A 15,000-nucleotide genomic window follows, 5' to 3' on the forward strand; every position below is an offset into this window, starting at 1 on the left:
AGGTTGGAAAACCAAGACCTACATAACTGAGGACTATGAAGCATGAAGTAAGAGATTACGAATGGAGAAGTATTGATTTAAAAGCTCAAGATAGAGACGACTGGCGAAATCCAACTGATACACTTGCGTCAATAGGCGTAGGAGGAGATATTATATATATATATATATATATATATATATATATATATATATATATATATATATATATATATATGTGTGTGTGTGTGTGTGTGTGTGTGCATGTATATATGTATGTATATGTATATATATATATATATATATATATATGTATGTATATATGTATATATGTGTGTATGTATGTATATATGTGTGTACATGTATATATTATATATATATGTATATAAATATAGTATATATATATAATAATGATAATAATAATGTGTATATATATATATATATATATACATGTATGTATGTACATACATATACCAAGGAACTTCCCCCAATTGTGAGGGGTAGCGGACATCAACAAATGAAACATAACAAAAAGGGGACCTCTACTCTCAACGTTCCTCCCAGCCTGACAAGGGACTCAACCGAGTTCAGCTGGTACTGCTAGGGTGCCACAGCCCACCCTCCCCCGTTATCCACCACAGATGAAGCTTCATAATGCTGAATCCCCTACTGCTGCTACCTCTGCGGTCATCTAAGGCACCGGAGGAAGCAGCAGGGCCTACCGGAACTGCATCACAATCGCTCGCCTTTCATTCCTATTTCTAGCACGGTCTCTTGCCTCTCACATCTATCTTCCTATCACCCAGAGCTTTCTTCACTCCGTCCATCCACCCAAACCTTTGCCTTCCTCTTGTACTTCTCCCATCAACTCTTGTATTCATCACCTTCTTTAGCAGACAGCCATTTTCCATTCTCTCCACATGGCCAAACCACCTCAACACATTCATATCCACTCTAGCTGCTAACTCATTTCTTACACCCGTTCTCACCCTCACCACTTCGTTCCTAACCCTATCTACTCGAGATACACCAGCCATACTCCTTAGACACTCCATCTCAAACACATTCAATTTCTGTCTCTCCGTCACTTTCATTCACCACAACTCCGATCCATACATCACAGTTGGTACAATCACTTTCTCATATAGAACTCTCTTTACATTCATGCCCAACCCTCTATTTTTTACTACTCCCTTAACTACCCCCAACACTTTGCAACCTTCATTCACTCTATGACTTACATCTGCTTCTACTCCACCATTTGCTGCAACAACAGACCCTAAGTACTTAAACTGATCCACCTCCTCAAGTAACTCTCCATTCAACATGACATTCAACCTTGCACCACCTTCCCTTCTCGTACATCTCATAACCTTACTCTTACCCACATTAACTCTCAACTTCCTCCTCTCACACACCCTTCCAAATTCTGTCACTAGTCGGTCAAGCTTCTCTTCTGTGTCTGCAACCAGTACAGTATAGTACAGTATGTATGTATGTATGTATATATGAATAAATATATGTATGTATATATGTACAGTATACATATACAAATAAGTACATGTGTATATATATATATATATATATATATATATATATATATTATATATATATATATATATATATATATATATATATATAGGTAAAATTTAGTTGATTTTTAGACCCATTGGCAATTACTGTACTAATTCTAATCATCTGCAAATACAAAAGCTAGAATTTCAAATCGGGGTCTTTTTAATGGGTAAACTAAGGAAATGAACTTAATCGTTTGTTTAATATTGTATGTCATTTGACTTATATTAATATGTCTGCTGAATGATTTTAAAAACTGTATTTTCTGTTCCCTTACAATAATGTATCTTTTGCAATACTGCTACCTTCTCCTCGTTCCTTTTTTTACACTTATTTTTGCGAGTCCTAATTTTGGTATTTGAAGTCTTGGAATGGGACTGAATACCATTGTGGCTCTTAATATGGTAAAATCTAACCCTGTACTGTGTTAACTTGTTAATCATTTCATACACCAGTGACACATTATTGTTATTCCTGAATATAGATTCATATTTATTTACTATTATTATGTTTTTCTAATAAATAGTTACGATCGTATTGCTGATAGATGCTCTTGTTATTGTCTTTCTCTTTCAATCAAAATTTTAAACTGTTAGGTTTCTAAACATACGATTCAAAGGAAAGTTCAGGAAGTTAAGAGCGACTAACGTCTCTGTAGTAAAACTGTCTTCAAAGGTTGATACAAAAGGCTATTGCAAGACACTAACGAGGAAGGGGACAGAAAGGTTTGGTGTGTATTTGCAGTCGTATTTTCTCGTTCTTTTGTTCTCCAAAATGTTCCATCAATGAATATGTTGTTTGATTCTTCCTGTACAATAGTGCGAAGAATAATAGTGATTAAGTATCTCAGAAATTCCTTGTTGGTATATAGTGATAGGTAGGTGTATAATAAGGTTAACTGGGTATAATAGCTTAAGTGAGAAGAGAGCTCTTCCAAAGACTAAGGTTTCACTCTGTAATGTTTCAAAATGCTGTAAATAATATCGCCTCTAAGCACTGCCTGTTGTAGCTTGAATTGTGTAGTTCGAGATATCGAGAAAGTTTAGATAATGAATGCAGAGGAAGACAGTATGGTGGAAAAGAGAAAGTACTTTAGGTTTCTTACCAGTAACTCTTTAATTCCCGTTTTGACGAGGATCAATATTTTGACTGGGTTTTTATTTCGCGAAATTACACTTTTTTGCTTCCAATTTGACGCTTTCATTTTTATTTTTGCTTTTTATTGCGAAATCGATCCTAGCTTTCATGTGCTTCCCTTTTGTGTTGTCGAATATCAAGCTTCAAATGCTGGGCTGTTTGCATGTGTAGGATTTCTGCCACTTGGGTCGGAATTCGTCGTTTTGTAATGTTCATCAAAGATCTCGGGGTGATTATTATAACCCGCAAAAATATCTTGCGTTTCAGTTGTGAGGTTTCTCATGTGTTGTGGTCATATGAAATTTGGTTTTATAATGATAAAATTATATATCATAGATATTCAAAATAAACTTTATGATTATATTTGTCGTTAAAATCATGTATTTAGATTTGTATTAATATGCTAGTTGAATTATATATTCGATTTTCATAATTATTTTTCCCAAAGCCAGTTGAGATCGGTCTCTAACATCCGGTTCATCTCCAAGGATTCTCATGAAGTAACGTCAGGTTTTTATCTCTTCAATTTTGAAATGTTTCATTTTTCTCATTCCTTCAAAGGTTTACTGAAGTTAAGAATCACATTTCCCGAATCAAAAGCAGAGGAAATTCTGACGCTTTCAAGCTTTCATTTTTTATATGTTGCCAAAAGAAAAACAAATAATCTCCTCTCGAAAAAGGCGGGAGTGTTTGAGAGCAGTACAGAGGGAATAAGAATAATCCATAACCCTTTTGATAATAGTTGAAGTAATCAAGAGTTTCGATGATCCATTATTTGCTATGAATTCACACTAAAATATATTGGTTTCCATTATTTCTTGTAGCATTTGTGCCTTGCTCCTTCTAACTTCATTACTTTTTATTGAATTTGTAAATAAATATTATGGCAAGGTCTTTTCACCACGTCAAAGGAGATTAGGCTAATTTTTCCATGTATAGCAGTGAAATAATTTATTTAATTCATTTTATGCAAACTGTAGAATTTGTGTTTTCTTACGAGTGACGGCTGATTAATATATTCTTGATTCTTTCTTTAACTTCTGCCAATCTTTCGAGTTTTGTCGCTTCAAACCATAAACCCCTTTTTTTTATTTTTATGTCAAAACGGAGGAAGTCATTGCCAATGTTGACACACTCTTAAGGTGTCGTTTGACTGACAGTTTATCCTTTTAGTTTCAATGAGAACGGTTCCACCTTCCCTCCTCCACTGTTTTGTTTACATCGATGACGAGTTTGTGCTTCTCTTTTCTTCTTCTTCTTGAAACGCCGAGAGCAGTTGGGTGGGCGAGGGCGGTGGCGGTGGTGACCCGACCAGCGAGGAGGGCATGGACTTATCGGAGGCCAGCAATAGCAGTGGCACTCTGGCAAACCAGTCGCCCTTATCGGATCACATCCCGGATCAGGATCTCCTTCCCTATCATAACACCAGCGTGCGAGATCCTTTAAGATTCCCCATGCAGGTGAGTCGAGTAACAAACAATACGTGTCCATGTTAACACATACATCATACAATGTGAGGCCTTATTATTATTATTATTATTATTATTATTATTATTATTATTATTATTATTATTATTATTATTATTATTATTATTATTATTGAATTCCTCTTAAATATGTAAATTTGATTAAGTCTGTTCATGAGCATAGCAAGTGCAAAGTTAATTTTGTTTGGAGTCCTATCAAATGAATATCGAGTGAACAGTGGAATACTCCAAGGGAATGTGTTGTCACCTATGTTTATCTTCCTCATGGATTTTGTAATGGATAAAGCAGTTAGGGATGGTGGAGAAGGATTGGACTGGATATGGTAATAGGAAGTTAGCTGATTTAAAGTATGCTGATGATGCTGTTCTTATCAGCAGAACACCACAGGATTTGCAATGCTTTCTTACCAGAATGCATGAAATATTACATAAGGTTGGGCTCAAGATAAATAGAAGAAAGACAGAGATGACGAGAACAGAATATGCAATGGAAGATGGAATATCATTTGGAGGAGAAAGGATTAATGAGGTAAAATCATTTAAGTATTTAAGAACTATGATCTCTAATACAGTCTTGAGAATTAGTGTTTTTGGAAGATTGAACAAAGCAAATCAGACAATGGTTAGGTTCAGTAAATTTTTTAAATCAAATCGCCTGAAATTACATTATAATTATCTGGTTATATATCAGTTGAGTGAGATCGGTGTTACTGTATGGACATGAGTCGTGGTATGACAATGAAACAATCTCCAATAGATTTAGAAGATTTGATAACGAAGCCATGAGAAGAATATTGAGAGTTAAAGGGCAGGACAATGATTAGAAATGAAACTAAAAGAGAGATTACTCGAGTTCCATATGTGGATGAGATCATGTTGAGGGATAGATGGAGATGGTTTGGGCATGCTCCCCAAGAGAGATTAGTTCACTAAACGTTTAACTCGGTTCCACAAGGTACTAGAAGAGTTGGAAGATTCAGACCTACATGGCTGAGGACTATCAAGCGTAAACTAGGCGATGATGAATGGAGAAGTATTGAATTGAAAGCTCAAGATAGAGACGACTGGCGAAAAACCTAGGCCCTTTGCGTCAATAGACGTAGGAGGAGATTATTATTATTATTATTATTATTATTATTATTATTATTATTATTATTATTATTATTATTATTATTAGCGAAGCTACAACCCTAGTTGAAAAAAGCAAGATGTTGTAAGGCCAAGGGCTCCAATAGCCAAAAATAGCCCAGTGAGGAAAGGAAATAAGGATATAGATAAACTATAAGAGAAGTAATGAACAATTAGAATAACATATTTTAGATCAACTTAATGGACTACTTTTAAACTATTAACGAATGAAGTTCATTTACCTTCCAAGAACAGACAAGTTGTTTCTTTTCATTCCACATATAACTATTTTGTTTCACCACAACTTTACATCATTGTTTTTTTTTCGTTTCAAATTGCAAATTATAATTAAAACTCATTATGGAAAAGGGCCGTGTATAATCAGTTCTCTTTCACAATGGGTTGTGGCTGCCAATATCTTTTCAGGTGTAAGACTTTTGTTTAGAAAAAACTATTCTCTGGTATACATTTCATAGCGGTACGAACTGAAATTCGTGTAATTTTATATGTTGTCTGTCATTTTGAATGTCAGATAAATTTAGAGATTTTATGACTAAAAATAGAATTGTGCTTTACGAGAGGAATTTAAAGTATAGTTTTTAAAAGGTGTATACAAAGCAGAAGTTATTCTTCGAAGGAATGCCTATTATTTAGTGTTGACTTGTTGATGTACTGACTGCATTATTGACAGATCTCTAAAGATATGAAAAATCTATTTAGAGATTCCTAGAATTTAAAATAGCAATTTTACACAAGATTTATCATTATCAGCTCTTTCTATACCGATTGGTAAATGTTAGTTTTTTTGGATACGGGTTACAATTTACAAAGAAAATTGTCAGTGTTAATGTAGATCAAATTTATCAATATCGGGATAAAGAACCTGTTGAACAGTTTTAGTTTTACATGATTAACTTTAAGGTTAAGATTAAAATTTGCAATGATTTGTAACGCAAAGATGTCGTTGTATGCTAGAACCCATCGGGAACTTTTTTTTTTACACTGTTTTAATCTTAACATTGATATCTATTATGTAAATATAACCTTAATATTTGTTATTTAAGATGAACTTTTCTCACACAGTATTGATAAATTTAATCTACACAACAGAAACACTTCAGTTTCGTTTATTTGGCCACTTATGACAGGAGTAATCTCATTTACAGGTTAGATAAATTCAACACATGTCTTATAAGTATAATGCTCTGCCATTGATGTTTTCAAAGGAAGAAAATTCTTTTCCCAAACGTATAAGGCTCGTACTTTAGCAGGGATGTTAAAAGATGAATGATTTTGGGTTTTTTTTTGGCATCATTATTTGAAGGTCATTGACGCCAATATCATCTGTTATGAATAATCTAAAGGTCAATTCAATTTAAAACAGTGAAAGCGAACAGATTAGTATAAAAGTTAAATAGTATTCAGAGGACCTGTTTCTGAAATCTAAAAATGTCTAGTTTCATGCAAGACATCTTGGTAAGGATGAACCTCCCATCCCCACCTCGAGTCTCAAACAAATACCTATTTCTTAGGTACGAAGAGTGGACCATTTGGTCAATAAATGTCTCACTGTCAGAGGTACTAAATAGTCGATGTAATATGGCTGGTGTTGGTCAGTCATCAAAAACACCAGAGTCAAATGAGTGTGCAAGTAGATATCACATTATCCTTCTCAGAGAACAAATAAAGAAGCTTGAACTATTGTTATGAAGTCATGATAACATAGGTACACCCAAATAAAAGGCAATTGCTTGCTTGCTTTTTTTTTTTTTTTTCTCTCCGGTATTTTATGCAGTAGCTCACAATAACTTGCTATTATTATTATTATTATTATTATTACTTACTAAGCTACAACCCTAGTTGGAAAAGCAGTATGCTATAAGCCCTGGGGCTCCAACAGGGAAAATAGCTCAGTGAGGAAAGGAAAAAAGGAAAATAAAATATTCTAAGAAGAGTAACAACAATAAATATCTCCTATATAAACTATAAAAACTTTAACAAAACAAAAGGAAGAGAAATAAGATAGGAGAGTGTGCTCGAGTGTACCCTCAAGCAAGAGAACTCTAACCCAAGACAGTGAAAGGCCATGGTACAGAGGCTATGGCACTACCCAAGACTAGAGAACAGTGGTTTGATTTTGGAGTGTCCTTCTCCTAGAAGAGCTGCTTACCATAGCTAAAGAGTCTCTTCTACCCTTACCAAGAGGAAAGTGGCACTGAACAATTACAGTGCGACAACCCCTTGGGTGATGAAGAATTGTTTGGTAATCTGTGTTGTCAGGTGTATGAGGATAGAGGAGAATATGTAAAGAATATGCCAGACTATTCAGTGTGTATGTAGGCAAAGGGAAAATGAACCGTAACCAGAGAGGAGGATCCAATGTAGTACTGTCTGGCCAGTCAAAAGACCCCATAACTCTCTAGCGGTAGTATCTCAACGGGTGGCTGGTGCCCTGGCCAACCTACTACCTACAAACGGGAGATGAACCCCCCCCACCTTTTTATATCACATTTTATTGAAATGTCATATATGTTTTTTGCTACTTTTGTTAGGAAGATCAATTGGTATTTTTATACTTTAAGCGCATTTATATAACTGGGTCCTAATTTTCATGTAGAGATTTTTGCACCTAAAATTTGATTTAGAGTCCTCTTATAGGAATACATTTCTATGGGAAAGGTCACATAATGCCATTTTTGAAATGGGGAAGACACATTTTAACTGGCATATAGAAATTCGTTTTTACTATGAATGTATCATATTGTGATTTTCGGGAGGAGGCCCCATATTGTTTTCTATTTCTTGTAAAATCCCTTAGAAGTTATTCAGGGTTTTCATATACAACTCCTTGCATTTATGGAGAAGGTGACAAATATATTTTTATAGAGATGTCATGTGATATTTAATTTTCTCCTTTTTCGCATGCCACTAAGAACGGAGGGCTAGTTGGAGCAGCAGTGGAAGGAATGGCCCCCCCTCCGTCAGTTGCAGCTGCAGGAGTCGCCGGAGGGGGGCCTGGAGTGGGGGGCTGCACTTCGGGAGGCCAACAAAGGACGGGAGCTCCGTCAGCCTTCAACATGTCGCATCTAGAGTTTACCCTTCCAGACACTGAGATCTACGAGCCCGAGACAGGTTAGATCAGTTGAGAGTGATTGGCGGAGGAAAACCAATAGAATTATATTCAGGTTAAACGCCCACTTGTGAAAATGTTACTGTTGTTAATGTTAGTTTAATCTGCCTTAGGTCAGCATTGGAATTCCTTTCAGAGCAACAATTAATAGGTAAAATTAAGCTTGCGCGATTTGGTGTGTCAGATTTTCGTCCGGTATTTTCCAAAGAGTTCTCAGGGATCTCATACTTGTAGATGAGAGTGACTATTCCAATAAACCGTTCAGATAGGGTTTAAAAGCCATTTAGTAATCTTATATCCTGGTATAGATTTCAAACAAATGGTTCTTGTAATGATCATATTGAATACCATAACGCTGCACTACACATTACTGTAGATTTATTTTTTTTTCTCAAAATTAAGTTTTTGTTAGTGTTCATTTTCGAAAAATATTTGCAATAGTGCACAGACTCTCTCTCTCTCTCTCTCTCTCTCTCTCTCTCTCTCTCTCTCTCTCTCTCTCTCTCTCTCTCTCTCTCTCTCTCTCTGTGTGTTCGGCCACCCATCCCCTTTTTATATCAGGGTCGCTGAGTAAGTATAGAAGTAATTAGCAAAGATCTCCAAATAAATATATATTAGACAATGGTTTAGTCAATTAAAGATGAGTGAGAAACTGAAGTTAACGCACAAATATGCAAAGTGCCAGATAAAAAAAGGTGCGTCGACTTCAAAGAAGGGTGCGCTGCAAACCTGCACCGTAATGATGTATGCCTGTCCTACCAGTAGGAACAGGAAGTAGAAAAATGGAAAAATGAAAACCAAGATTTAAGAAGAGGAATGATAGAAATAACATCCAAGTTCCAACAGTTGGACATAAGAAACAGAAGTCATAGATGATGTAGTAGTATAAAATTGAATTAGTATCTAAGAGATAGAAAATAAGGTAAAAGCAAGGAAAGAACTTATTGAGGAAATAAAAACCATGAAACCCACTAGAGGAAAGGTAACAGTTTCTCCCTCCTAGCAAAGGAAGAGGAAGACAAGACTGTGCTAATCGGAGACTCCATGGTAAAGGACCAAGGGGAGCACTTCGTCCCCAGGGGGAGGGGAAAAAAAAGAGAGAAAAAAAGTTAGTTCCTATCCACGTGCCAACGCACAGAAGATAATAGTAGTCATTAGTAAAACTAAAAGAACAACAAGACCACTAATTTTTCAGGCAACCAGAAACTATTTGTTCCTTAGAAAAGACTCCTCTGCCCAAACAGAACCTTTGGTTGAACAGCTAGCAAAATACTATTGAAACGGCTAGAAACAAGACCAATAATAAATCAAGGAAACTAGCAAAGCCATAGAGGAAGAGAAAAATATGGAAAATTTCTTCGGAGTGGCACAATTCAATGCTCAGTCAGTTACAGTCAAATGGAGAACTTCAAGCCGATGATAGCTAGTGAGGAACTACATGTCATAGGCATTACCGGGACCTGGATTCAAGAAAAAACAAAGGATTTTATCAGAGAATACAAAATCTCGAGTTATAATAGGCTTTTCAAAAAGGATTGCCTTGCCAAAAATTTAATGCTCTTTGTTGAAAATCTCCCAAACCCCATAGAAATTAAATTAGAAACGAAATTGAAAGTGATAGGTGCAAATATTAACACCATTGGAGAAACATGTCTATACTATTAATATAGAGACCACCACAACAATTGCAAGAAGATGACGTAAAGCTATAAAGACAATTGGGACAAAAAATGAACAATAAGGTAGCTGTCCTAATGGGAGAATTTAATGCATCAGTAAAATTGAACACTATGAATTCTGCGTCTTACACAGAGGGACCCAAGCTACTAGAATATGTCAGCAATGAATTTCTTCATCAGTTGATCGATAAACCAACTAGGGGAAAGAACATAGTAGATATTGTGCTAACAACAGAAGAAAATTTAGTATCCAGTGTCTCAGTAGTTGAAAATATTAACAAAAGTGACCATAGAATAGTTAGGTTTCATGTAAATGTTCCTCATTTAACAGAAGAAAATTATAAAGAAACTAAACTATGGACAAAATAACTGGATACAACTAAAGGAATATACCAAGACCTTAGAATATGATGAAACAGGAAACATAGACTCACAATGGGACTCTTTTGTAGAAAATACAGAGAAGGAAAAAAAGGCTAAATGTATGCCGCATAGAAAAATTTCAACTAAATCATTCTACCCAAGAGCAAATGGAGTCTCCGCGGGTGAACTGAAGTCTTTTGAGACATCCAAAATCCTTGTAACTCTCTTTCTAATTTTTATGCATAATGGAGTTTTTTTGTACAGAAGTCATTTTCGATAATATATGCTGTAGTGCACCGATTTCTCTCTCTCTCTCTCTCTCTCTCTCTCTCTCTCTCTCTCTCTCTCTCTCTCTCTCTCTCTCTCTGAGAAATTGAATAAATATTTGCCTCAGTCTCTGGACCGACCGAAAAGAATTCAATTTTACTGAATAATATTATCAGAAAAACTGTAATAGGGAAGATATACGGAAAGGTCAAACCGAGTTAGACACGGCCCGATCTTGAATTATATCGTAGATGAGCCATGTTGGCAAGGCACCAATATTACCAGGCCATTAATATATGCATATATATATATATATATATATATATATATATATATATATATATATATATATATATATATATATAGATATATATATATATATATATATATATATATACACATATATATGTGTGTATATATATATATATATATATATATATATATATATATATATATATATATATATATATATATGTATATATATATATATATATATATATATATATATATATATATATATATATATATATATATATATTGAAAACAGAAGAAATGAAGAGCCAATACAGCATAATTGGAAGAAATAGATATGACCAGCTTAAAGAGGAAGACTCAGTGCTCCAGCATCGTCAGCTAAAGTGGCAAAATATGTAAAATGTAATAAGAGAAGGTAATGAAATAATACCAGCAACAGAAAGGAGAGTTAGGAGAGAGAGAATGGTTAAAGATAGATGAAAGAAGGGAACAAAAGGTAAAAATGAAGTTAGATGTAGAGCTTTGTACAGAACTATTACGAGGGAACGCATAAAGGCAAAGGAGAGATTGGTGGAAAGGAATTGTGAGGAGGTGGAGAGATTAACAAAGAAAGTAGGACAAAGTGTAAGAAGTTACTGTTTAAAAGAAAAGAAACTTCAGCACTGGTATAAAAAGAAAGGAATAGAATCATATTAGTGGCATCCAAAGTATATTGGATAAAAGGACGGAATATATTGGAGAATTGTTTTATGATAGTATAACTACTAGATTTGAATGACAACGGAGAGGGATCAAGTATAATGAGATCGGAGATAGAGGCAACTTTAAAACAAATGAAATGCGGTAAAGCAACAGTTGATGATGAAATACAGGTAGCAGCAGAGTTGTTGGTAGTTCTAGGCGAGTACACCATTGATGTGTTAATGGACATAGTGGAGGGAATATATGAAGACGGAGAGCCTGCAACACAGACGTATAAATCCACATTTATCATAATACCAAAACATACCAGGAACATTTGAGTGCAAGAAACCCCGGACGATCAGTATCATGAGTCAGATCACGAAATGATATTAAGAACAGTCTTGAATAAAATAAGAAATAAGATGAACACTGCAATTTTATGAGGGATAAAGGGACAAGAAATGTAATGTTTATTTTGAGAACGTCGACGGAGAGACCAATAGAAGTGAAAAAGGATATATACTGTATGTTTGTTTTATTGACTAAGAAGATGTGGAAAGAATACAAGCTGTGTATGTAGTACCTGAGGACGTGAAGATAAGGTCATAAATCAGGAGGGAGATGAATTAGATCTCAAGGAATGAATAAAAACTGTAAGGATGCAGAAATGTGATGTTTATTGGTGAATAAAAGAGGAATGAGATGAAGCTGCAGTTGTATGAGAGAATAGATGATAGCCTTTGCCTCTGCAAGAGGATAAAGTCAGGTAGAGAAAAAAAAGCTAAGTAAATGAAATAGAGGGATGGATAACAGCTTGAACTGTAGAGAGAATGAGTTGCCATACAGGAAAGCAAATGCCAGGGGCAAGCTCGTGACATAAGGTTCTTAAAATAAGAGTTAAATGGGGAGGTGCCGTCAGATGTAAATGGAGCCTAGGTCAATAGAGTTGGTACTTCGAATATTTTATTCCCATTTGGAGGATAGGAGAGAAGTGGAGTTAAATGATACGAGAGTGGAAAGTATTTGAGCAAGTTTTAAGAAATTCCACTATTGAGATAACAAGAGGTCAATTAAGTGGTCAAAAAATAGCCGTCCCCTTCTTCCATCTTGCTGTCGTGTGAACTTTGGTGCAGCTATTTTATTCCCCCCCCCCCCATGTTACACCATGGCTCTGAATGGCCTCCGTAGTTCTCTCTGGGCTATGCTATACTGCCTCAAATTCCTAATTACAATCCAATCTGAAGAATGGTTGCAAGGGGTTAATAGTTCATTGTATATTTACAAGTATTATAAGCAAAATATAGAACCGGATCTGTAGTGTCCATATCTTCTATTGTCCGTGGAAACCGTTATCCACGTAAAGGGCTCGAAAGCATTAGTCGCAAATGATGGACCTATGTATATTTAAGATATATACAGTAGTTTTTTTATGTATATGTATAATGTGTGCATGTACATCAGACCGTTATTTCATTATACTCATTAAATATTGTGTGAATTTCTATGATTTGTCCCATGCGTTGTTGGGTTTGGCCTAATATTTCTTGTAGAAAAGTTTGTGAAAGCTTGCTGTTATTTCCCTACCCAAAATTAGTTAAGGCTTTCACTGAATTACACACCTTGCGTATTGCTAGTTACATTGATTCCTAAAGTCCTTTAAGGCAGTAACTTTGGTCGTAGGTATATCAGTTTTTGGGGGGTGGAATATCTCGTAGCGTATATATGAGAGAGAGAAAGAGAGTGTTAAGTGAGTAGGCTAGCCCTCCCTTCCATTATCTATGCATCCTTTTGTTCTCCCTGGCATTGGTAGTGGACTTCCCAAGCTCCCCAACTGCCCTTCGGTCGATGGTGCACCCGGACGACGAATTCCCCGGCGTGGTCCGTTTAGCCGAAAGGGAAGATACCCAGCCACCCGCCACACCCACTGAGGATGACAAGTCTATGTACACGGCCGTGGTATCACCGCCCACGGGGCAAGTAACTCTCAGGAAAGGTAAGTTCCGACTACGGCGCTCAGCATGACGGTAATGTTTGGCATGGCTAGATTTAAAGCTTCGTTTTGGTGCACAATGCAAACATTTTTTACTGTTTTTTTAACGATGTATTTTTATAGTATAGGATTTTGGCAACCACCAACTGCTATATTTATTGCACACTTTTAGCTTGCATGTTCTGTCTTTCGCACAAAATGCATGTTTGCATCCATTATGGGCGTTTTATGAATCACAATTGGTTATACGATAAGCGGTTTGATGAAATCAGATTTGGAATTTTATTAGTTGTTAAATCTTCCGTTTGTATTTCATTCTTTGGTTGGGGTAGAATCTCTCTCTCTCTCTCTCTCTCTCTCTCTCTCTCTCTCTCTCTCTCTCCTAATGGCAGTTTTTCTTTCATTTAATTTTTAACTCATTTCTATTTAAACAGTTTCTCTCTCTCTCTCTCTCTCTCTCTCTCTCTCTCTCTCTCTCTCTCTCTCTCTCTCTCTCTCTCTCTCTCTCTCAATAATCGACAGAGAACAAGGGTCCCAACTTTCCACCCTATTTCCTCAGCTTCAAATTAATTGTTTGAGCATGTGTCTTGTCTTGAAGAACGATGTCTTTACTTTCTACTCTTGATTTGTGGAACACTTTTTCTTAGCAGCACAGAGAGAGAGAGAGAGAGAGAGAGAGAGAGAGAGAGAGAGAGAGGAGAGAGAGAGAGAGAGAGAGAGAGAGAGAGAGAGAGACTGACTGGAATTGTAAGGTAGAGAGAGGCGTTTTGATTAGACAAACTGAGATGTGGAAGGATTACGTGATTGGCTAATAAGTGTTCACAATGCACTAATTGGTGTTTGTCTTGTTCTGAATTACTATCATGTTAGTATTTTAATAATATCACCTGTTAATAATGATAATATTATTATTATAATTGTTGTTTAAAACATATATATCCTGTTTTTACAAATTGTTTTTCAATTGATATCGTCGTTTAGAAAGTAAATTAATCTTAGCAATGTTCACACACATGCAAAATATCCAGCATGCCTCTTACATTTCATTACATATTTGATTACTGAAGCTCATTAATTTCTTGTATTTATATATATATATATATATATATATATATATATATATATATATATATATATATTTATATGTATGTAATGTGTATATATATGTATATAATATATATATATATATATATATATATATATATATATATATATACATATACATATATATTATTGATTGACAACCTACAAATCTTATTTGTAAAAACAGAATGTTACAAGCCCACTGACTCCAACAGGGAAAGCACCCCAGGGCATAAAGAAAATAGA

At 35.3% G+C, this 15,000-nt stretch overlaps 2 protein-coding genes across 7 annotated transcripts in view; one reads left to right on the top strand and one right to left on the bottom strand.

Annotated features, from left to right (window-relative positions):
* Positions 1–15,000, bottom strand: part of LOC137632573 (protein prune homolog 2-like) — a 507,662-nt gene that overhangs the window by 187,621 nt on the left and 305,041 nt on the right. The gene's annotated exons all lie outside the window — the stretch shown is intronic.
* The window catches only part of LOC137632694 (protein prune homolog 2-like), a 91,936-nt gene continuing 80,906 nt past the window's right edge, over positions 3,971–15,000 (top strand). The window contains exons 1-3 of the mRNA XM_068364798.1: positions 3,971–4,148; positions 8,237–8,435; positions 13,492–13,674. Of these exons, the coding sequence (XP_068220899.1) occupies positions 4,014–4,148; positions 8,237–8,435; positions 13,492–13,674 (517 nt within the window). The 5' untranslated portion in view covers positions 3,971–4,013. The remainder of the gene's footprint in view (positions 4,149–8,236; positions 8,436–13,491; positions 13,675–15,000) is intronic.

This window comes from Palaemon carinicauda, chromosome 41 (assembly GCF_036898095.1).
Source record: "Palaemon carinicauda isolate YSFRI2023 chromosome 41, ASM3689809v2, whole genome shotgun sequence".
In the NCBI taxonomy this organism is placed as follows: Eukaryota; Metazoa; Arthropoda; class Malacostraca; order Decapoda; family Palaemonidae; genus Palaemon; species Palaemon carinicauda.